Consider the following 25,437-nt stretch of genomic DNA (forward strand, 5'->3'; position numbering starts at 1 on the left):
CCCAGATAGAAAGTTTTCCAAGGGACTGGAGGATTAGAATGATTTACACAGGAAAACTTCTTAGAAGGGAAAGTGACCCAAGGCCTAAGGGCATGAAATATTAACTACATAAATAAAAATTAAAATATATAAATATTTTACTCTGCTTATGGGAAACATTTTTAAATTGAAGATTTCTAATTGCTTAACATTCTGCTATTGGTAAACTCACTACCAAGTTACTAAGTAATTCAGAACTCTTCACAACCATCAGAACTTAATGCGGTCTACGTATCCAAATATGGATATCGTTGAAAACAATTGCAATATTAACATTAATGTTCTTGTTTATACTCTGGGCATGACCACTACATCAGTGGAGTTTACAATAAATCAATCAATACAAACACTAATCGTATTTAGCAGTCGGGAGCTTGAACCCCGGTCCACTCAGAGTGCATGCTACTGCACTCCTGTTCCTGATCTCGGCTACATCACTTCCATTATATCAAAATATTAATACTAAAAAGGTTTTAGCACTGAAAGCCTCAGACTACAGAAAATTCACTAATCGAACAAGTTAGTGCCAAGCATCATTTTAGTTCATAGTAAACCACTGAAGTAGATGAAATGGCATCATTTCTGTTATATCCCATATTGTGAATGCCTTCGCAACGAGTTTCCCTGATATTGAACTACCTAAAATAGGCAACACTTTGCCAATGAATTCTCGGCAGATACTACCACCCCTGGGTGGTGGTTATCAGCTGAGAATAAGTAACATTAGTCTTCTCCATTGGCGAATTCATAGTAAACCACCGAAGTAGATGAAATGGCATTATTTCTGTTATATCCCATATTGTGAATGCCTTCACAACGAGTTGCCCTGATATCGAACTACCAAAATAGGCAACACTTCACCAATGGATTCTCGGCCAATACTACCACCCCACCACCCCTGGGTGGTGGTGGTTATCAGCTGAGAATAAGTAACATTAGTCTTCTCTATTGGCGAAGCATTGCTTATTGGAGGTAGTGCAATATCAGGGCAACTCATTGGGAAGGCATTCACAATATGAGATATAACAAAAACAATGCCATTTCACCTACTTCGGTGGTTTACTATGAACTAAAATATTGGCACTAACTTGTTCAATTACCAAATGTTTATATTGTTTAATATTAAAAATAAATAATTTCTATATTTAAAAAATGTATTAAGTGGGAAAACATCATTATAATATAACATATATAAACATGTTAGTGGAAATACATATGCCTACATAATTCTGAAGTCTGTACACTAAACGGTTTTATAATCTTGCAAATAGTAAACTAATAGTTTCATGTACATACTGCAAGTGGAATTAAAAAAAAAAATTTTTTTTTCAGAAATAAAACAGAAAATAGTCTGTCAGACCCTGCACCACCATTGTTGTTAATTGCAGCTGCCACTACTGACAAATTAATGTAATTCTAGTAATAAATGAACGATCTGGAAACAAGCATACAGATGCAAAAAACTACCTCCCGCCTCCCATTTCCTATTGGGTGCACTGAAAGTTTTATGCAAAGTGTGCAACAAATTCTTTTGTGTACAACCTAAAAAATTCACAAACTCCATTGTGAAGTATGCTATGATCGCATAAGTTTAAATTAGTTTGTGAACTGTTACTCTTTAAATTATGTGGCATACCAACTGCCATCAAAAACATAAATAGGTTGTAAAATTTTAATCTCTTCACAGACAAGTTACACTTTAAAGGCTGAAAAAATTTCCTACGTATTCCAGAATTTCATTTTTATTTAACACCATATTACACTAAACTGGATGGCACTCAATAAATTATACTCACCATTTTGTTGCCACCTCTAATGAAAATTGTCACTGCACGAGAATTTTGACACTCTTCAATTACCAACATATGATCTTTTGTTGTGCCAAAATTTAATTCCTTTACAAGACCTGCTTTTCCCAATTTACCAGGGGTCAGTTCTTCAAAGCGGGGGACTATTCTTCCACCAGTAGCAATAGCAATCAGCTACGGGGGAAAATTTTACATGATTAGAAAAAAAAAAAAGGTTTAATTAGATAATCCTGGTTCACTATATTCAATAATACTATAAAATATATTAAAGAATAAAGTAAAAAAAAAAAAAAAAAAAAGAAGGGGAGGGAGGGGAATTGGATGAGACTATAAATTATAAAAACCAGTGACTGACTTCATAGTTATGAAAAATTAATGCAATTAACCAGTATATTTCAGATAAGAATTAAAAAAGAATAAATATAATGAATAAAGTATAAAAAAATAATGCCGATCCTATAAATATTCTTAAATTTATCTCAGTCATTATAAGATAAACAGTCATGCTACCGCGTCTGAGGTAACCGACCCGGCTGTTCTTATACCAGGGAGAACAGCTGTGAAGAAAGCTATATGGTCAGCCAAAACTCAAATGTATCTCTCAACGCTAAATGTATGATCGCTTTACAAGCCTGGGAAAATAAAATTGGTAGAAGAATTGAAAAAGATCAAATGGGATATCGTAGGAATGTCAGAGACACATTGGACAGAAGAAGGAACACTGGATATGACAGAAGGAAGAATATTTTACTCAGGGAGAAAAGACAACATACATAGAGAAGGAGTCGCTTTCATAGTAAAGAAATATCTATTAAATTCAGTAAAGAAATCCACCCACACAGCTCAAGAATGATAAGTTTAAGAATAAAAGGTAAAGAAAAAGGAATCTTCATAAAAATAATCCAGGTATACGCACCAGACTCCTCACATGATGATATAGAGACAGCTGCCTTCTATTCAGACCTACTAGAAACCATAGATAACACAAACAAAAAAGATATTTTAATAATAATGGGAGACTTTAATGCAAAAGTTGGAGGCTTTTCGACAGATTTCAGTGATGTATTAGGAAAGTTTGGGATAGAAAATAGAAATGAGAGAGGAGAACTCTTGAACTTCTGCAAAGAAAATAAACTATTCATCACCAACACACTGTTCTACCACAGATCTCAACATAAGTATACATGGACATCACCAGATGGAAATACAAAAAACTGTATGACTACATTTTAATAAATAACAACTGGAAATTATTCATTCAAAATATTAAAACTCTTAAAAGTACAGATTTTGACACTGACCATGAACTGCTAGCAGCAACAATTAAATGAAAATTTAAAAATATGAAGCTGAAGAACAATAGAGCAACATTAAATATATCACGATTTGAAGAAGACAAAATAAAGGAAATTTATGGGGAAACACTACAAGAAAAATTAAAAGATATAAACTATTCATTATCTGTGGAAAACATATGGGAGAAAACTACACAAATGACTAAAGATGCAGCCTTAGAAACCTTGGTAACAAAACAAAAACCAAACAATCCTTGGATTACAGCAGAAATTTTAGATGTATGGACAGAAAAAAGACAAATGAAAAACCTCCTAAACAAAGAAAATAGTCAAGAAAAAAGGGAAAATATAAAACCGTAAAAAACACAATAGACAACCTTGTAAAGCTGCTAAAAGGAAACGGTTGGAAGGCAAAGCAAAGCAGTGCGAAGAGGCAAATAAACATCACGACTCTAAAATATCTTAAAAATAAAGGAACTCTCTAAAACATACATCCCGAAAACACTGACGAAAAAATAAAACAATATAAAAACAGGAAACACGCAGGAAATTAAAAAAAATTATAAAAAGAATATTATCAAACCCTGTTCAAAGGGGAAGAAAAAAAATGCTCTTGCCTTAGATAACAGAAGAGATAAAGCACCCTTGATAATAAGGCACCCGGAAATTATGGTATCCAAGCAGAACTATGGAAATTTGGAGGCGATGCAATGTTAAAACACCTCGCACAATTGTTTAATCTAATTTTATTTACAGGTGATATACCAGAAGACTGGAAAAGTGGAATAATAGTACCTATACACAAAAAAGGAGATAAAAAAAATTGTCAAAATTATAGACCCATTACCAGTTTAAACCATATATAAAATATTTATAAGGATCTTACAAAATAGGATACTTAAAACATATGAAGAAACAATAGGGAAAGAACAAGCAGGATTTAGAAAAGACAGATCAACAATAGACCAAATATTCACACTAAACATCATTGCAGAAATATATTGGAATAAGAAGAAACCTCTTTATCTGTGCTTTATCGAATTCAAGCAGGCATTTGACTCTGTAAACAGAGAAAATTTAATGAAGCAACTACAAAAAATCCCACTTGATCAAGAAATAATCATTCTTCAAACAGGCCTCTGAGGTTGGGTATATTCATACTTTAGTTTTTAGTGTTTTGCACCAACCTTGCGTAGAAATAAAAATAAAAACACCAAGGAAACTGAACTTTTGATAACTGTGTTTATAATAAATTACAATAACCTGTATTTACAATAAATTTAACTTTACAATAAATTATACATACGAATTATTAAAATCTGCTACATTACAATCAATAAAATGCATTAAAATATACTAGATTAAAAGCGATAAAAATCGTAGCTTTCAAAGGCTCCAGCCTTCTTCTTCAGCGGTGTTTTCTTGTTCTGCAGTACATCTTTAAATATCAGTAGGTTAATGGTACTCCTCACGTGTTTTCATTCACACGTGTTCCGTTCTCTTGCGTTGTGGAACCGGAAGTGGCTCGAGCGGAAGTCATACGGAACCGTTCATCCCTTCTGAGGATAGTGGTCTCAAAGATGGGATGAATCCGCGTACCTCTATCTCTATTAATGTTAATTGTAGAACAAATCCGCAAACTCTCGAGCCACTTACGGTCCCAGAACTTATGCGCCCGATCGGTGATGATAGAATCGTCCGGGGAGATCTGGTGTTGCTTCTCCCAAAAATGCTCGGCCACGGCGGACTTGCCATATTCCGCATTTCTTATTGCCTTAGTGTGTTCCCCCAGACGATCTTTAAGACGGCGTTTTGTTTCCCCTACATAACATTCCCCACAATCCGGGCATCTAATGCTATATACGACCCCACTTGTGTTCTCTTTTTGAATGGGGTCTTTAACCTGAGACACGATTGTGTGCAGCCTCCGCCCTGGAAGCTGCACACAACGTGTCTGGTACTTTCTTAGTATTCTAGCTATATGATCAGTCAAACCCGGATAGTAGGGAATGTATGCAGTGGCTATTGGTGTAAAAGGCTCGCCTCTCCTCTGATTTCCTTTAACATATTTCTCTATAATCCTCTGGGGGTAACCACATTTTGCAAGATCCGTCGTGACCCGTTCATACTCTAACTTTCTATCATCGGAGGTACTGCAATGCGATTTTGCTCTATCAACTAAAGTTCTTATCACACTGTTCCTATGATGGTTGGTCTGAGCTGAGCTGTAATGCGAATACTGCCCTTTACACATGGACTTCCTATATACCCTAGTCTTTAGCTGTCGATCTTCCCTACAGACCAACACATCTAGGAACGGCAAAACCCCTCCTTCTTCCACCTCCGATGTAAATTGTATGAATGGGGAGAAGTCATTTAAGATGTTCAACACCTGATCTTCACTCCCCTTCCGAATAATTGAAAACGTATCATCCACATACCTTTTCCAGGGGCGCATAGGGAGAATACTAGCATTAAATATTCTGGCCTCGAGCTCCTCCATAGCTAAATTAGCTATAATTGCGCTAATGGGGGAGCCCATGGCTGTACCATTAACCTGCTTATACATAGTATTGTCAAACACCATAGTGGTGCTTGAGAGGCATAACTCTATTCCTTTCTCAATATCCTCCAGCTTTAGCTGCGTTCTAGTATTTAGGGTGGTGTCCCTCTGTAACGTCATGTGTGCACACCACACCCCATGCTCAATCGGAATACATGTAAATAGCGATTTCACGTCGAAAGAGATCATGATTTCATTCTCTTCTATGGGTTGGCTTCTAATAAACTGCACAAATTCTTTACTATCTTTAATACTGTATTCTGAAAGTCCCACTAGTGGGGATAATAATTTGGCTAAGAAACCAGAAAGTGCATAGGTTGGACTGCCTATAAATGAGACTATGGGTCTAAGTGGCACATCTACTTTGTGAATTTTAGGCAAGCCATAAAATCTTGGCATTTGGCTACCTGTAGCGTGCAACATCCAATACTGTTCCTTAGAAATTTTGTTAGACTTAAGCCAACCCTGCACCATTCTGTTCACTTGCCGTTCCAAACTAAGAAGTGGACTTTTCTGAATAACTTTATAAGTCATCTGATCTTCCAATAAACCCAACGCTTTAATTCTATATGCTTCCTTATCAAGAACCACAGTTGCTCTGCCCTTGTCCGCGGGTAGGACTACGATGCTATCATCTTGTTTAAGGCTTCTTAGCGCTAATTTTTGCTTCACATTAAGATTGGAGGGGGCATCTTTAGCTTGACTTAGGATCGCTGCTACTTTTACTCGAACTTCATTAGCTGTAGCTTCGGGAAGTTAAGGAAATGCGGAATATGGCAAGTCCGCCGTGGCCGAGCATTTTTGGGAGAAGCAACACCAGATCTCCCCGGACGATGCTATCATCACCGATCGGGCGCATAAGTTCTGGGACCGTAAGTGGCTCGAGAGTTTGCGGATTTGTTCTACAATTAACATTAATAGAGATAGAGGTACGCGGATTCATCCCATCTTTGAGACCACTATCCTCAGAAGGGATGAACGGTTCCGTATGACTTCCGCTCGAGCCACTTCCGGTTCCACAACGCAAGAGAACGGAACACGTGTGAATGAAAACACGTGAGGAGTACCATTAACCTACTGATATTTAAAGATGTACTGCAGAACAAGAAAACACCGCTGAAGAAGAAGGCTGGAGCCTTTGAAAGCTACGATTTTTATCGCTTTTAATCTAGTATATTTTAATGCATTTTATTGATTGTAATGTAGCAGATTTTAATAATTCGTATGTATAATTTATTGTAAAGTTAAATTTATTGTAAATACAGGTTATTGTAATTTATTATAAACACAGTTATCAAAAGTTCAGTTTCCTTGGTGTTTTTATTTTTATTTCTACGCAAGGTTGGTGCAAAACACTAAAAACTACAGTAAGAAATAATCATGTTTGTAAACAATTTCTACAAAAATCCAGAGTGTTTTTGTATACTATGGAAAAATATAGTATCACATGTGCATCTTGTGTTATTATTTTGTGTTGTCGTGCATTTGAATCGTTGTTTATCTCTGAATTTATTTGATTGTTTCGAATAAGTCTATAGTCTTCATTCGATTCTGCGATTAGATGCGTTAAGGTGTTAGCTCGCTGATGAATTCCAGATGTTTTTTCAAGATGCCCCACTCATTTCAATCTATCACTACGCTATGAACATAAACAAGTTCAAATGTAGACACGTGAGATATTTATCTGAAATATATGATCAAGTTAGCCACGAGAATAACTATAATAATATAATCGAGAATGCTGAATATAAACGAGATGAAATGACGTCACACCTCGTATTTTATCTTTTATTGGTCGTAATCTGCATTTGCAAAAATACCATCCACTTTGTTTAGTAAAGCAAAGAATTATCAATTATATGTACTTGAAGTATGTGAATCGGAGGGGAAATCCTCTGTTTTCTGTTTATGAACGTTTGAGCCCTGTAGTTACTCTAGAACAAAACTTTGACAGCCTTCTTGTACCCAAAGATCACCCTAGTCGTAAGCACAGTGATAGTTACTATCTGAACCGGCGTTTTATGCTTCGGGCCCATACATCAGCTCACCAGCATGAACTCATTTTGAGTGGCTTAGATAACTTTTTGGTTATTGGTGATGTGTATCGACGCGACTCTGTTGATTCTACTCACTACCCTGTGTTTCATCAACTGGAAGGAGTAAAACTATTCGCCTCGCATCAAGTAAATTTTTGTTGATGCACTAATATGTTACAGCATTTTAATTTATGTATTTGTTTAAACAGTTGGACAGTCATGAGCTAATTTTATTGTTACAGTAACTATACACTATGGCCCGTGCATGATTTGTGGGGTGGGACGAAATGATTGGAACACATAACTGAGCTTAAGCTTCGTCACATATTTTGATTAGTGTGTCTGGTGAGTAAAGAGAAGAATGATGATATCCAGCTCAGGACCCTGGGTGTGCCAGGGTCCTGAGCTGGATATCATCATTCTTCTCTTTCTTATTGATTCCCTTCTACTTCTCTCTCTCTCCCAGGGTAACTTGGAAATTTTTTTGGCTGGTGCAGCATAAGCCTCAGGCTTCCTTGCACTATGTGGCTAGTAATAATAAAATACAAGAATAGTAAAATTCAACAACCTTAAAACAGAGAAATTTGAAATAGAGAAAGGAGTCATCAGGGATGCCCTTTATCCCCATATCTATTTAATATCTACCTAGAAGAACTAATGAAATCAATTGAAGAAAAAAAAAGGCACAATAATAAATGGAAAAAATATAAACCACATAAAATATTCAGATGATATTGTGATTTTAACAGAAACCAAAGAACAACTAAAAGAAATATTAACAAACATCGATAAAGCAAGCAACTATTATGGAATTAATATTAATATAAATAAAACCAAAGTAATGCAAATTGGAAAAAAAACATAGAAGACATAAATATATACATCCAAAATCGACAAATAGAACAAGTACAAAAATTTGTATACCTGGGCTCTCTAATAACCAGAAACCTAAGTAATATTGACCAAATTAATCACAGACTGAACATCATGAACAAACTCAAAAACATATGGAAGAGCAATAAAATCTCAAACAGTCTAAAAATTAAACTATATGAAACTGTCATCATACCCACAGCAACTTATGGATCAGAGAATTGGAGAATAAATAAGAAAGAAAGGCAAAAAATAATGGCATCTGAAATGAGATGTCTATCAATAAAACAAATTGGAGAGAACATAAAACTAATGAACAAGTAAGGAGAGATCTAAATTTTGAATGCAGAATAATAGAGCAGATCTACAAAAAACAACTTCAGTGGTTTGGACATGTGAACCAGATGAAACAACACAGGCTGCCTAATGTAGTACTGACAGGAAGAATTGGAGATAAGAGACCACCAGAAAGACCCAAAAGAGAATGGCTCCAATGCCTAGAGGAAAACACAGGCTTTCAGAGTTATCAACAAATGATGCAAGATTCAAGAGATCGAAAACAATGGAGGACGATATCTAATTAGGGACTCAACCCATGCCAAATGGAAGAGTAGAATGATGATGAAATTTAAATTTTATCAAAATGATTAAAAAGGTAAGTAAAATTTTTAAATACACTAGATTATTATTTGTACCTGCATATTACAGAAAATACTAGGGGTAAGAATATTCTAGATATTATTACTCAGAAATCAATGAACATGGCTCACAGTACTGGAACCACACAGATAGTGGTCACGCATTCATTTGTTAGTTGAAAGATGCAATAGTTAAAGGTCAAGGCGTGGAATTTAATTTCAGAAAAGGGGACTAAGACAGTTTAGGGCTCTTCATGGCATCAATTAATTGGGTGGACTGCAGAGGAAGGGTGAACACATTAGAATTATGGAATACCTTTAAAGCAATAATCACAGAAGCCATAAATGCATATATACCAATAAGAAAATATAGCAGGAGGAGGATGCAGAGTTGGATGAATACAGAGACGGCCAGTCTAATTGAGCAGTAAAGATAGCATGGGAAAGTTACAAAATGAGAACAGTATTGAAGCATCAAACAGCTACAAGCTAATCTGTAATAATACCACATATAAAGTTAGGGAGGACAAGGCTAAGTATAAGAAAGCACTGGAGGGCAAAGAGTGGGGACAAGGAGTTAGAATTAGCACTGGCATATGATGCAAGAAAGAAAGAAAGAAAGCTTATATAGCATCAGCAAAAAAAAAAAAAAAAAAAAAAAACTTCCCATTTCACCCATTCATTCGCTCCAAAAGTTTGTTCAATTCTTCCTTGAATTTATTTAAGCTATCAGCTTCCTAAACAACAGATTGAAGTCTGTTCTAGCAATCAACTACCCACTGGTAGTTGATTGGTAGAACAGACTTCTAGAAGTCCGTGCCTGTGAACACGGTGCTGTTTATTGTATTCTGTCTATCTTGTGAACTCCTCTGACCGTTTGGTCATCTCCCTGGAGTATAAACAGAAAATTTATTTATTTATTTATAGTTAAAGGCAAACTTCCGTACATCTATTCTACAACTGACTTTCCTCAATTTGAGAGTATGTCCTGTCAGGTTTGTAATCTGAGCAAGAGGAAGAATCCCATCAGCATGGAGCTTGCCCAACTCATATAAGGCCCTATACACCTCAATCAGATCACCTCGCAGGTGCCAAGTCTCCAGATGCTGCAATTTGCAGAACTTGGCCTTTCTCACCATTCTTCTCTGTACTCGTTCTAGCAACTCTATATCTTTTCTCCAGACTCCAGAATAAGGCCTCCAGACTGGTATGCAGTACTCCAGGTGTGGCTTGACCATTGCCTTATACGAAGGGATAATATCCCTGCTAGCAAAATTCCTGTATATCATTGACAAGACCCCATGACCTGCTCTGAAAGCTTGTCTGCACTGCTCAGAAAACTTCGTATCTGATGGCACAACTACCACCAGGCCATTTTCATTCTCCCCTATCGTGAGTGTAGTACCACACTGTTGGTACATTTTTCTGTGGCTACTGCTACCCATATGCAGTACTTTGCATTTGTCAATGTTAAACTATGGTTGCCACTTCTCAGCCCATCCACCCACCTTTTCTAGATCCTGTTGCAGTAACATACTGTCATTTCTGTCATTAATAACCCTGCCAACCTTTGTATTATCTGTAAACTTGGACATTAAGGAGTAAAACATTAAGCCTGATATACCTTCATCAATATCATTGATAAATATACAAAACAACAATGGGCCCAACACTGAACCCTGGGGGACTCCACTAATAACATTAGCCCATGAACAGAAGTGTCCAGTGATTACCACTCTCGGTCTTCTCTCACTCAACCATCCTTTTATCCATTGTAGCAACTTGCCCTTAATGCCATATTGCTCCAATTTGTACAGTAGCCTTCTATATGCAACAGTATCAAAAGCTTTCCTGAAATCCAAGTATATGATATAAAAATTATTTTTTACATCCAGTTCCTTTGTGACCACATCATAGTATCCAATCAAATTGGTCAAACAACACTTCACTTTAACAAACCCATGCTGTGTCTTAACTATTACTGCAGTCTTGTCTATATGATCCTGCAATGCTCCTTTAACCAGTGACTCCAGTATTTTGTGAACTGGGGATACAGTTGCACATCTCCAATCCATGGGCACCTTCCCTGAGACCAAGGATGCTCTCATAATTATGGCTAAGGATTTGTTTACTTCCCTTGCCGCCTCCTTTAATAACTGGATAGATCCCATCCACCTTAGGTGTCATTCTTATGTTTAACTTCAACAATTTTTCCTACACTTTGCTGTCAGTTAATACACAATCATATAGTTCCATGTTAGATTTTAATAAGCATCTGTCCTCCACTTCCCTACAGCATTCCTCATATGTGAATGTAGATTCAAAATACTTATTCAGTTTGTCAGCTGTCTGAGCAGGAATACAAACAGTTGAACCATTGATATCAAGTGAACTAATCTAGTTCATCCATTTCCTTCTGGAGTTGATAAAAGTAAAGAAGTCTTTACTGTTTTTCTTTGCATCCTTTGCCAAAGATTTCTTGCATTCTTCCCTCGCTTGCCTAACCTCCTTTGTGACTTGATTACAGACTAGCTTATATCTATCATAGGCTTCTGTGTTTCTTGATAATTTATATGCATCCCATGCATTTTTACTCTCTGCCACAAGTGTCATTAGTTCATCTGACATCCATTCAGGCCTAAACCAACCTTGAACAGTATTTCTTAGTTGAAACAAAAAGCGTAGTAGCTTCCAAGATTACTTCACATTTAGAATTTGCTGTTAATAACATCGATTAGTCCCACCATATAGAATTTAAAAACTGCCTGCGATCACTTGTAGTCACCTTTACGATAGCAGAAAACCTTCCCTTTAGCCCTGATGGTAGTTATATCTCTAAGTAAATCCCAAATCATTACATTTGTTATCACTGCCACCTAGTGGTTTGTGTATCTGAAAATTCTTAATGCATGAATAATCACTGCTAATAATCAGATCAGGAATATTACTCCCTCTGGTCGCCTCTTGAACATGCTGCTGTAAAAAACAATAAATCCTTGCTAACCAACCCACAAGTTACAGTCAATATCTGGAAAGTTAAAATCTCGAATTATTAGACATTCTGATTTAATGGCCCACTCTATTTCTTTGTATAGTTGTTCATTGTGCTCATCAGAGTCATTAGGCCTATAACACACTACCCTCATTTTTGCTTTCCCAGTGCTTATGTCACACCAAACTGACTCAACAATGTGCTGTCCACCAATGTCAACTGGTTGCACTGCCTTAGATTTTATGTTTCTTAACAAAGTATTTTGCATAACCCCTCCCTCACTATCCTTTTTGTACACATTTTACTCCCCAAACTCCAATTCTGAATTCTTATATGTTTGTGACACCATGTTTCTGATATCCCAACAATATCTGCCTTTGATGTCTTGACCAGCACTTCAAATTCATCAAATTTATTTACTATACTCCTAGCACTGGTGTATATGCAATGTATACATGCACCTGTTCTTATTCTTAGTTACCCTAACACAACCCATGTATTTACTTGTTCCATGACCCAGCAGTTCTTGAAATCCCCAACAACTTGCCTTCTAGGTACTGCTCATTCCAATAGAAGCAGTGCAAGAATTGCTTCCACCTTTGCCTTCGGCTACTGTTAATCTATTAGTCTGTGAATCCCCCTCCCCAAGCCAACAGTTTTCCAACCCACCTAACACTGCCTTGATAGCATTAGTAAATATTCTTAGATCAATTTATATTTTAAGTATATCCCATCCCTGTAGAAGCAGTCTCTCCTGTTAACAAGCACAGACCATGCTGAGAACAATTCTATCCCATGAACCTTTTACAATCTCTCCAGGGCCAAATTTAGTGACAAGGCTCTCATCATATACTCCCTCCTATTTTGTCTGGATAGAATTGCTGATTCAAATTTAAATTTATGGTTAAATTTGCAGATTCAAATTTAACCCTAACTTGTGACTTTTTTTTCAACATTGAGCTGTACTTGCTAAGCAAATCCGCAGATCTACTCTTAATGTCATTAGGTCAATGTGTACAACAATATCACCTTTTGTGCCCTTAAAAGATGATATCTGTTCTACAGCATCATCAACTTTTGCCCCTGGAAGACATACCCTGTTACTATTCCACCTATCCTTTTTGCACAATATATTTCCCATATTCCCGACAACTGAGTCATTGACAATAACTAGCTTCTACGGAAACAAGGAATTCTGGCTTGATGATTGCCGCTGTGTTGCCTAATGCACAAGAGTGAGCTCTGGCATTGAATTGGGCAGCTGAGAGCTTGAGGGATCTCCCATTTTAATTCCTTTGAGGGCATTTACCCTACTCCTCAAACTCTCACAGATGTCCAACAGAACACTGAGTTGGCACCTAATTTCTTCACACTCTCTGCACCTAACACATACAAAGACATTCCCCTTGGCAAGATCATATGTTCCAGGAAGTCTGCATGCATTTCACAAGCTGCTCATTTTTTTAATACTGTGATGTGCTGGAAAATCGTCCCCTTAGATTCTCCCTAAGGTGACCCTTGCTTTCCTACTCTGGAGCATGATTTCTGTTTAAATTCAATTTAATTGATTGACAATTCATATATGTGAATACAAAGAAGAAAACAAATCAGATCAGACCCTGACCCTTGTATACTTCCTGAGGGAAAGTCTTAGATAACCCAGCTGATGTTGCTGATGAATTGAATGGTTATTTCACATTGGTCTCTACTGATGAAAGACCCTTCATGATGAAGATAGGCTGTGCAAGTGAGGCTGAGCCAAATAAAATTATTATTAAAAAAACTTTTGAGCCTAAATGCAAGTTAAGAAGGCTCCTGGAATTGATCGCATATACCCAGTAATTTTGAGGAAAGCAGCCAGTAAGTGTGTTGAAGGTTAATTATGAGGGCATCATTAGACCCAGAAGAGATTCCTTTGGACTGGAGAAGTGCCAATGTATTGAAACGGTCCAAAGACAGGCAGCTTGCATGGAAAGATTGGCAAACTGTTAGAGGAAAGACTGATTATGTGGGTTACAGAAAAAATGGGCAACTGTTAGAGGAGACCTCATTGAGGTTTATAGGGCTCTCAGAGGGGTTAATAAAATTAATAAAGACAGAATTTCTGCTTTTATAAAGAATTCCAGAACTAGGATCCATAAATTCAAATTACAGGGAAAGTGGTTTGGACTAGATTGTAAGAAGTTTTTTCTGCAGGTAGCTGAGGCTAATAGTTTGAAGAAATTCAAAGGTCAGCTGGATAGTTACCTATGTGAGGAAGGAAACAAAATTTGTTTTGTATTTTCTGTTATACAGTAAACCCCTGCTATTCACGGTATCTGTATTCGAGGTTTCGCGCATTCGCAATCGCTGATTTAATATAAAATGAAACCTAAAAAAAAAAAAAAAAAAATTTGAATTTTAAAGCGCCGTGAATATTATCTGCCATAAAAAAAAAAAACATGGGCGTGGCTAAAATTATCTTTCCCGGTCAAAACAGCGCTCAGTGGGTGGGGAGAGAGGGGTGACAAAATCGCGAGCGTGGATGTTTTTCGCTAATCCTTGTTCAGTATGTGTTATGCGCTTGTAATGGAAGTTTTTGTCGTTTGCTTTTAATTTATATGCTTATAAATTGAATAAATTTATCAATTTATAAATTGATATGCTTACAAAAGTGATAAATCTACTGTTTTGCAGTGTAAAACAGACTTCTTCGAGAATGTTAACGGACGAAAGTGACTTTATTGTGGACAAGTTCTTTCTAACCCGTACAAAAATATGGATTACAAATAACAAGGGAAATGTGAAAATATCAAAGGTGATGACATTAGCGAATAAAATTGAGTTATTAAACAAAATCTCTAATGGTGAAAGTGTTTCCTCAGTGGCAAAACATTATAAAATCAATGAGTCAACGGTACGATCAATCAAGAAATCAGAAGAAAAAATCCGCCAGTGTCCGTGAAAATGCGCTAATTGCTTCAAAAATTTGCTCTGTAACTCGTGATGTTAAATTAGAAAAAATGGAAAAAGCTTTAAATCTGTGGATAGAAGACCAAACTCAAAATAAAATTCTGTTAAGTTCACTCATCATTCGTGAAAAGGCAAAACTCCTTTATGAACACTTTAGCGAAACTGGTGATAGCACTGGCGGGATAAGTTTTTTTTGCTAGCAAAGGCACTGGTTTGAAAGATTTGTTTGAAATTTCTAATAAATATTACATTTAATATTAAATTGTTTCTTATTTTCATTTCAATGCCATATGCTTGCATTTCACTATGTCTATGTACATAGTCATATTATGAAGGTACATATAATACATACATAGACAAAATTTTAGACTAGTTTTTCTTATATATTTCATACTTTGGAGCGGAACCCCTTTATTACTATGGGAGCCATAACTCAGTATTCGCGTTTTCGGCATTCGCGACATTTGTCAGGAACGTAACCCCTGCAAATAGCGGGGGTTTACTGTACTTTTTTTTTTTTTTTTTTGGCTAGTGCAGAAAAAAAAATAAAAAATCTCAGTTTGTCAGACCCTGCACCTATTTCTGTTAATTGCAGCTGCCACCACTGACAAATTAATACAACTCTAGTAACAAATGCTCGGTCATGGAAAAAAGCATACAGATACAAAACAACTGCCTTCCATTTTCTATTGGATGCAATAAAAGTTTTTTTATTGCATCCAATAAATTTTTGACTTCCTTGTACTATATGGCTAATACTAATATTAGTCACCAAATAGTAATGTTTACAACGATGTTTTCAGGCCAAAGTAATGCCAGTAAAGACAGTTTGATAAAACTGCAAGGCAAGTCTTCTACAATAACAGCAAAAAAAAAATAAAAATAAATAAAAAAAATAATAAAAAAAAGGGAGACGGTTGTTTTAAGCAAATTAATAGTTAAAGAGCACAAAAATGCTGAATAAAGCATGAGAAACTGAGAAAGAAAAAACCTGCTAAAAATCTTCCTAAGTGAAGGCAGTTAAATTTTAGATGTTCTTTTGCATTTATTATGTCTAGTAATGGTCATATATAGTATTACACTGCTTGCTGATTTTCTATACACTGTTCATTAATGTGCATGAATAAGAACACAACTTCAATGCAGCATTATAAAAGAAGTCATACTACTGTAGAATACTGTTCTGAGTACAACAACCAGGAATGCTGAAATTTTCTCAGAAGCTCCCAACAAGTACAAATCAGGAGCAAATTCAGGCTTGCTTATAAGATATGGAAAAAATCACTACTTCACGAAAGCAAGTTATTAAATTCTTCCTAATTTCATCATAAAGGATTTTTGTTTCTAAATCATAAGTCTCTTTTGCTTCCAATTGAATTTCTGTTAAATAAAAAGGTAAGTCCTGTAGTAAGTTACATGAGGTGTGATCAAAAAGCCTAGACTGACTTTGTATCTTGAAATTGCACTGTCAATCACGAGTTTAAATCTTGGCTATGATGCGATTCTTCCTATTACACAAATGAAATATTCCTGGCATGTTGCCAGCAAAGTGACTAACTAAACTGAATATGCAGTAGGTAAAAACTATCCCAACATACATACCTCTATTTCGGGTCCACCCACCCAACGAACAGCTGGGAGTTCTTTCTGCAGTAAAAGATGATTGGCTTCATCATCAAAGCCCCACTGACAAATAACTAGGTTAGCACCAGTATCTTTCACCTGTTCAAGTAAATTAAAAACCAGTCACAATATATTAGAAACTAATAAAAATACCCATTAAAAAAACTTAATGCAGTTCAATGAAATATAAAAAGATGTACCAATATCCAAAGCAATAAAGACGAATTCTCTCTTTTTATCTGTTGCTACTAGTTAAGACACATGTTGATTATAAAGTTACCAATGATTTGAAATGAGCACAACTGGATGACAAGTGGGTGTAAGGAAGAAAGAAAGATATCCAATGATTCTAAACATCCAGGGTTTTATCTGCAAACAAAAGAAACAGATGCTGGTGGCACTGAAAACCCACTGAAAAAACAGGTGTAATTAAAAACAGCAGCAGCAACAATAAGAAGAAACCTTCATTCCTAAAACATTCACCACAATATCAAAAGCTCGCTCATGGGAGATGTTGTCTCCATGTGCTCAATGTTATTCTGCAGTCTTGCATGATTAGGTCACAAATGGCATCCAGATTTGTAGGTTTTGACATGGTAACAGGCCTCCCACTGTGGGATACATCTTCAATACCTAGTTTGTGACTGTGGCATATGAAGGACAAGATTCCCATAATGTTTGCTACATTTCTTCATGAATTTCTTTAGGCAATATTCTCTTTAAATGAAGGTATTCAATGACTGCTTGGTGCTTGATACTCCCAACAGTCGTCATCTTCATCCACCTTGCACACTTCACAACACCCTCGGTTAAAGGAGAAAAATATAGTTACTGAAATTTTCTGTAAACACACAAGAGCTACAGCACAGAATGGCAGTACTGTCTTTCACAATCTATACTGGGCAAGAAACTTTTCAACCCTCCACCTCACATGTATATGTGTTCCAACATTTCTGGGACTACTCTGTCTGCTACTCTGTTTCCTTATGATAAAATAAATGAAACCATTGGTGTGTGGAATAATATAAGTTTATACCAGTTCTGCTATTGAATATTTCTTAAGTTAAATTAGGCAATGAGTTTAAAATGAATGCTTAGAAGTTGAAGTTTGTAAAAATAATATTTCTATTCTTAAGTTATTTATGGAGAATAACTGTTTGTCTCTGCACAATTTCCTGTGTGAAGACACCTTCTCTGAAGGGACTCATTTAACTTTCAACAAATTTTGCATTTGATTTACTTTTGGTGCATTTCTGGCACAAAAAGTTGACACTGCAATTTTTGCAGTGTCAACAACTGCTTTTTGTTAACAACTGCTCAAGGTTTAGGCCTAAATGGATGTCAGATGAACTAATGAGATATGTGGCAGAGAAGAAATATGCATGGGATACATAAATTAACAGGTGACACAGAATCCTATGGTAGATTGCTTGCTCTGTAATAAAGTCACAAAGGAGGTTAGGCAGGCAAAATCAGATTCCGAGAAATCTTTGGCAAAGGAAGAAAAACAGCAAAGAAGAGTTCTTTACTTATTTAAACTCTAGAAGGAAGGGGATGAATCAGATTGGTCCACTTGATATTGACAGTTCAACTGTTTATGATTATGGATGAATAAAGTAGAATTTAACTTTCAATATAATCTAATTAAGGATGACAATACAAGGGCAAAATACACAATTTCGAAATTTAGTCAGCAGTAAGGAAAAATTAGTGGTACGTTTAAGGAAAGTTGAAATACCGCAAGTTTAATTTGGAATAAGGATTTATTCGGTCACAATACAAAACAATTTTTTAAAATTAAATTTAATAACAAAAACAACTTCACAATGCTTAAAATTGTAACTTGTTAGAAATTATGAGTTGTACAAACTGAAATGATCGACTTGTTCCTCCTCTAAATTTGTAAATTGTAATACTATTGATCTATTTTCCTCCTTTGGCCATTTTTGAGCATCTATGTGACTGGAAATGTTTCTATTATCATTTCCTATATTTTCTTCTGTCAGTGTGACAGAAAACTCATGCCGTACAAAATTTTCTGTTCGAACAGAAAACTGCGAACTCTTGAGGACATGAATCATAATGTCGTGAGGACATTATCTTGAGACTACAGTCATTAACAACAGTTTGTCTCCGACTAATAAACAAAAAGGGGAAATATAGCTCTCTCTCCCCCCCATACATTTGATGTTTGACTTGTTTCCATGTAACCTCACATGAGGTGACAATAGTGTGATTCCATCCTAAGCCACTTTGCTGACTGCCCAGGTTAACAACTTATTTCATTAACGACTTCTTTCATATACTAATTTTAGATTTCTAGAATTATCTTTGTGAGGAAATAGTTTCTTTAAAGACCCCTAAAATAATTTTACCAACCCCCAGTGGCTTTATTAGGAACTAAGACCCCTCAAACTTGCCCAAAGACCCCAGGAGGTCGCTACTGACCACTTTGGGAATCCCTTCTTTAAGGAAATGTAAGTTCACATGTGCAGAAAGATGCTAATGAAATAATAAACTTGAGGGGACTTTGCAATTATTGTGGTCACTGTTGTATCTCATTAATTCAATTATGAATTAACCCACAAAAAAAAAAAAGCTCATTCAAGGGTATGATTAAAGGCATATGTAATATGCATGTCTTTTAAGATTTATTTGGTTTACTGACTGTGTGGAATTTTCTTGCAATATAAATACAAAATTCTCTACTTAGTTAACTGAAGCATTTACTGTCAGAGTGACAATGTTCGTTTGAATTTGTGCTTGTGGGAAGCAAAAGAAAATGCAAATACAGTAAGCTGTTGAAATAACGGAACATTCGAGTTAACAGCACACTGAGATTGGATGTTTACATACAGCACAGATGTCTTGCAGTGCCAAAAAAAGAGACTGGCAAGGCACGTGATTACTGTATTTGTTTACATTCACCATTTTGAAAGTGAATTCTGTACTGATATCACAGATTATACTGATGTTTTACATTAATTTTAAATTGAAAACCCCTCACTATGGCTCCTAAAGTGAATAAACCTCATACAGAGAAGAAAAGAATGACATTAAAGCTTAGTGACAAATTTGATATAATAAAGAAAATAGAAGGGGGCATAAGTAAGAATGTATTAATGGCAGCATATAACATTGGATCGTCAACACTGTTGATATTAAACATTTAAAGCACAAACTTTTAAAATTTACTGCATGTTCTAACTGCTGCATCTTACCTAACAATAAGATAGCTGATAGAAAAAGCTTACACAAGCCAAAATTAGAAAACTTAAATAAAGTGCTGCATGAGTGGTTTTATTAAAACAATCAAAAGGTATGGCTATACCAGGATCAATGATTATTGCCAAAGCAAGAGATTTTAAAGAAAAAATGGGCATTGATACAATATTGCTTTTACCGATGAATGGCTAAATAATTTTATGACAAGACATGGAATTAGAAAATTAGACATTGCGGGAGAAAAACAGTCTACTGACACAGAGGTAGCCAAAGAATACAGTGTGACATTTGAGAAGCTTGTTAATGACAATAATCGTACAGCTAACCAAATATACAATGCTGACAAAACCGATCTCTACCAAAAATGGTTGCCACAAAAAAACAGTGGCAGGTTGCAAAAAAAAAAAAAAAAAAAACTGCAAGTGGTTTTAAGCAAAATAAAGAAAGCATTAACAGTTTTTATGTGTGCAAATATATCAAGCTAACACGGAATTAAGCCTATAGTAATTCATAAATATCATCATCCACAAGCCTTGAGGGATTTTTCATTTGCTGGTGACTTATAAAGCCCAAAATGCTTCTTGATAACTGTATGGCCCATCCTCATGAATCAAAATTAGTTTCTGATTGTGTAAATATTTTTTCCTGTTATTTACCATCCATTATCACTTCTATTATTCAAGCCCATGGATCAAGGAGTTATCCAAAATTTTAAATGTCATTACAGAAGTGATTTTATGAAACAAATGATTAGCAAGGATATCTCCATTCTCAACTTTCAAAAGGGCTTCACAATTAAAGATTTAATATATTCTACAGAAATTGCTTGTAATACTGTGAAACCAGTCACACTTGTGAGAGCATGGAAGAAATTATGGCCACGTCTCACATATGCTGATTTACCATTTGATGAACATGATACTGACGGTTTTAATGTAAGGTCAAATCAAAGCAGTATTGAAGAAACAATGCAAACAGTTCAATCCACCACAACAGAAAATCCTTTACATAGCCTTGAAGTTGGAGATATTTATGCATGGCTCACTGTTGAGACCGCCTCCATAGCCAGGTGGGCAGGAGCAGCAGTGCGTAGCACACGCTTCTTGATTAGACCGGGGTTCAAGCCCGTGACCACCAAATACGGAGGATGCGGAAAGGTCAGGGAATGACCACCGCATATCCCTGGAGCAATATGGCCTTAGTTGCTAATGCTCCTAAAAACCAAACAACAACAGCTCACTGTTGATAATGGGGTTGAATTATCACAATCATTCTCAGATAGAAATCACTGATAGTGTCGTTACTCCAGAGAAACTAGATGATGCACTTTGTTCAGATGTAGAAGAAGAGGACATTGACACAACTGAAAAGATAATTTGGGCTGTTGCAGAATCAAGCATGGAAAATATTCTTAATTTTTGATGTGAAACATCCTTGGGGGAACTTCAACCGAGTAAATCTGATCAGTCACGAAAAATGCGATGTGGAAGTGACATCATCTGCAGCTTCCACCAGAAGCGAATTAACATAACTTGTATTGTTGCAATCATACTTCCTGCAGCTGACATTTGATTATTTTATTGTAGCCATTCAAATGGCTACAATAAAATTAAGAATTATGCTATTGGCTTGGATTTTGCTAACCTCTTCCAAGCCAAGGAAGTTTCACATAAAACCATCTACCACGTGTGTTTGGCACACGCACCTTTTTTTTTTTTTTTTTTTTTTAACAAATCCAAGTTTTACTATGGAAGTAATACCAGCACACATGCTGCACTAGCATTACTCCATGAAAATTTTTGAAAAAAAGCAGTTACTATTCCTAAAGAAAACTATGGAGAAAATGTACCCTCTACTACAGATGAAGCATTAGAAGAAATATTAGATGAAGTATTAGAAGAAGAGATATTTCAGAATAATGGCACCTTCGATCCCTGAAGGTGCCATTATTCTGAAAGTTTACTGTATCAAAGTTATATTATGAACTTATTTTAATAAGTACTGCCATCATAAATATTACATTTTATTTTTAGAATATTTAAATATTGTTGACCAGGAAAAAACAGAAATTAGCAAGAAATATTCAAAAACTGATGCACTACAAAGCATATTAAAATGAGATGTTTTTAAATTTATTTTTATTCCTCAATTCAACTAATTTCAATACCTTCAGTAAAAGAAACAAATAATTATAAACAATACAAAACAGCACAACTGTTTCTTATATTTTTAATTAAATTACAAAGTGTATTTCCAAAACCATTCAAAATTAGAATCGGTAAAAATTTTACCTCCTGCACCATTTGCTCAAATTTTTCCTGCTCATATTTTCTAAGAGCCTTGTAGCTTTCTACTGATGTAACATCCAACTTGTGTTTGGTTTTTGGCTTAGGAGGTTCAAATGGACAGGTAAGAATGGCCAATCTAACATCTCTCAGTTCCTGAAATAATATTTTATGGTCTTATTAGTCTTCCCATAAAGTCAGAATTGTTTAACTTTTATTAAATATATATTAAAAACAGAGAAAGACAATACATAAGAACCTTAGGCATTTGGGGATGACTGAAATCTTTATCAACAATCACTCCTCGAACAAGTGTTGTATCTTCCAACCGCCCACCTTCTTTACCTTCCATTTTAATTAGTTCAAAGTCAACATCCTGCCGCTCTAAATCAGCTACAGACATTACTGCTTCCACGGCTATCTCAGCAAACTGCCTCAAACAGCGATTGACTCTGGGAAGAGAAAAGAAAAGCGTGCTGGCTAAACTTTTATAACTACATTTTCACCAGAATACAGACAAACCACAGGTTAAATATTTAAATTAAATTCAAATATCTAAAATTATCTGAATTATGCACCGAAGTTAAAGTTTCACTAAGAACAATTACTAAAACAAATGCGATATCCTGAAAGGAATCAAAATAATATTGTTATTTTTTATTGCTTTATACATTATAGGTATACATAAACACAAAAAAAAAATATTAATGCAGTTTATTAAAAGTAGTAAATGGTAGTATAAAAATAAAAACCAGAAAACTATGATGATACATTGCTTTTCATTGTTATTAGAATCTGATACAGCAGCTTTCATACGCTAACTTGATATTGCAGCAAGCAAAAAACAGGAAAGTACCAACTGACACAATCTGAAGAATTACAGTAACTATGACTGTGGATCTTGCAGTTCATCATTAAGTCTTTTTTGCCATATACCTTTTAGTTTTTGCTGTTGAATAATTTGTTAAATTTAGCTTTCTTATAAATCCATAAATTATAATAAAAAAGTAAGCTAAATTTGGACACAGCAATGATAAATTCTCTTTCTATGCTGTTTTCTAGGTGTCAACACAGCAACAAATGCACTATATGATGGCCAACTTAATACTAAAAAATTAAGCAACAGTGTTGCCCAAGCTGCACATCACAGGGAAAAATAAAGTGTTTCTAACTGCTTCTTTTTATTTCTTGTTACAGGTTCAATTCTGGCAAGCTGAGAGGAAAACACTAGGGGAAAGAGCTGCTATGACATTTACGTTTCAAAAGAGGTGCAGATATTTCACAAATCCATTGCAGAGAAATTTAATCAACTAAACCAGAGGTACATCAGTCACACAACCATCATAAGATTAACAGACAATTTCAAGAGAAATTAAATATCCATGACTTTCCAGGTAGCAGTGGATCAACAAATGCTACTAATTAAGAAAAAGGAACAGTTGTGCTCAGACAAACTGTAAAGAATCAAAATAAGGCTGTAAGGAAGCTGTCACAAAGACACGAAACTAGTTGTAGTAGTATCTATTGCACTCTAACAAATACCACCCATATTACATTTACTTTATACAAAACTTCATGATGGTGATGATATAGATCACAATTCTGTGACCACACACACACACACACACACACACACACACACACACACACACACACACACACACACACACACACACACACACACACACACACTTTGGCTGATAAATGAACTATGTGGACTAAAGCAATGCTCATCCAATACAATCCATAAATAATGGTGTGGACTGGGATATGGGACCCAGCTTTATCAATAATACTATAACAGAAAAAATATATCTGGCTATATTGCAAGCAAGCCTTTTCTTGATGATACTGCATTGTCAAAATGCATATCTATGTTTTTCAAGCAGGAGGACAGTGCACTGCTACACTTATCACTTAAGTGTGCAATGGTTTCTCAGTTTCCTACTAAATGGATTAGATGATGAAAAATGACCAAATGGTCACTACATTCACTGAATCTGACGCCTCTGTTTCTTCCTCTGGGACATTTGAAATTTGTTGTATATTAAGATCGTCCAAGAACAATTGCAGAACTATAGCAGAAAATCATCTGCAAATGTGCAAAGATCAGGGAAAACATTATGGGGATACAAGTGTTTAGAAGTTGGAATATTTGAAAACCAACTGTAATTTAGTATGCAAACATGAACTAACACAACATGTCATTATTATATTTCACCTACAATGGATAATTTTTGATCAGCCTGCATATAGCATTATCCACTTATTATGCAATCAGGGAATGGTGCTTTCTGAGTCATTATATGACCAACTATGACCATAACAGAATCTAGGCTAGAGCTACAATGCAATACAATCTAAAGCACAGTTGTCATTTTCAGAATTATTTAGTGCTGCTAATATAGGTTTATCATGTGAAGAAAGTGTTTTTATTTTGGAATATTAGATCATTTTTTCATGTCAAAGTGCATTCAGGAATAAATTTGCTAATAATGTGGTACAAAATAAGATATATTGCATTGTGCAGCATTTTTCAAAATAGTAGTAGTATAGAACTAAAGCCGGTAGTGGAAGAAAGGGACTTGGGTGTTACGATATGGTCAGTCTAAGTTCTCCGAGCATTGTAGACTGGTTGTAAGGAAGGCCCATGGTGTCCTATCAACGATTTATCGAACAATTGCTAGTAGAGATAAGGATGTCATAATCCCATTATATAAGGCTATTGTTAGACCACACTTGGAATACTGTGTTCAAGTATGAAAACAGCACCTAAAGAAAGAAACTGTGCTCCTTGAAATGGTTCAAAGATGGGCAACTCGCCTGGTGAGATCTGCAAAAGGGCATCCATACGAGGAAAGACTGAATATGTGGGTTGCAGAGCTTGGAAACTAGGCGCCTTAGAGGAGACTTGATTGAGGTGTTTAAGGCTCTGAGAGGCATAAGCAAAATGAATGAGGACAAAAATTTCACGGTTATAAATGATTCTAGAACAAGGGGCCATAATTTCAAGTTATGGGGGGGGGGGATGTTTAGACTGGAAGGCAGGAAGTTTTATTTTAGACAGCGAGTTATAAATTACTGGAATAAGTTACCTAAGGGAGGAGA

General features: G+C 35.6%; 1 protein-coding gene across 1 annotated transcript in view; it reads right to left on the minus strand.

The window, feature by feature from the left end:
* Positions 1–25,437, minus strand: part of CCT5 (chaperonin containing TCP1 subunit 5) — a 167,456-nt gene that overhangs the window by 19,652 nt on the left and 122,367 nt on the right. The window contains exons 5-8 of the mRNA XM_090375914.1: positions 22,589–22,781; positions 22,336–22,485; positions 16,799–16,918; positions 1,836–2,021 (exon numbers count right to left, since the gene is read on the minus strand). Of these exons, the coding sequence (XP_090232040.1) occupies positions 1,836–2,021; positions 16,799–16,918; positions 22,336–22,485; positions 22,589–22,781 (649 nt within the window). The remainder of the gene's footprint in view (positions 1–1,835; positions 2,022–16,798; positions 16,919–22,335; positions 22,486–22,588; positions 22,782–25,437) is intronic.

Source organism: Mastigoproctus giganteus, chromosome 1 (genome assembly GCF_048544385.1).
Source record: "Mastigoproctus giganteus isolate SK-2022 chromosome 1, ASM4854438v1, whole genome shotgun sequence".
Taxonomy (NCBI): Eukaryota; Metazoa; Arthropoda; class Arachnida; order Uropygi; family Thelyphonidae; genus Mastigoproctus; species Mastigoproctus giganteus.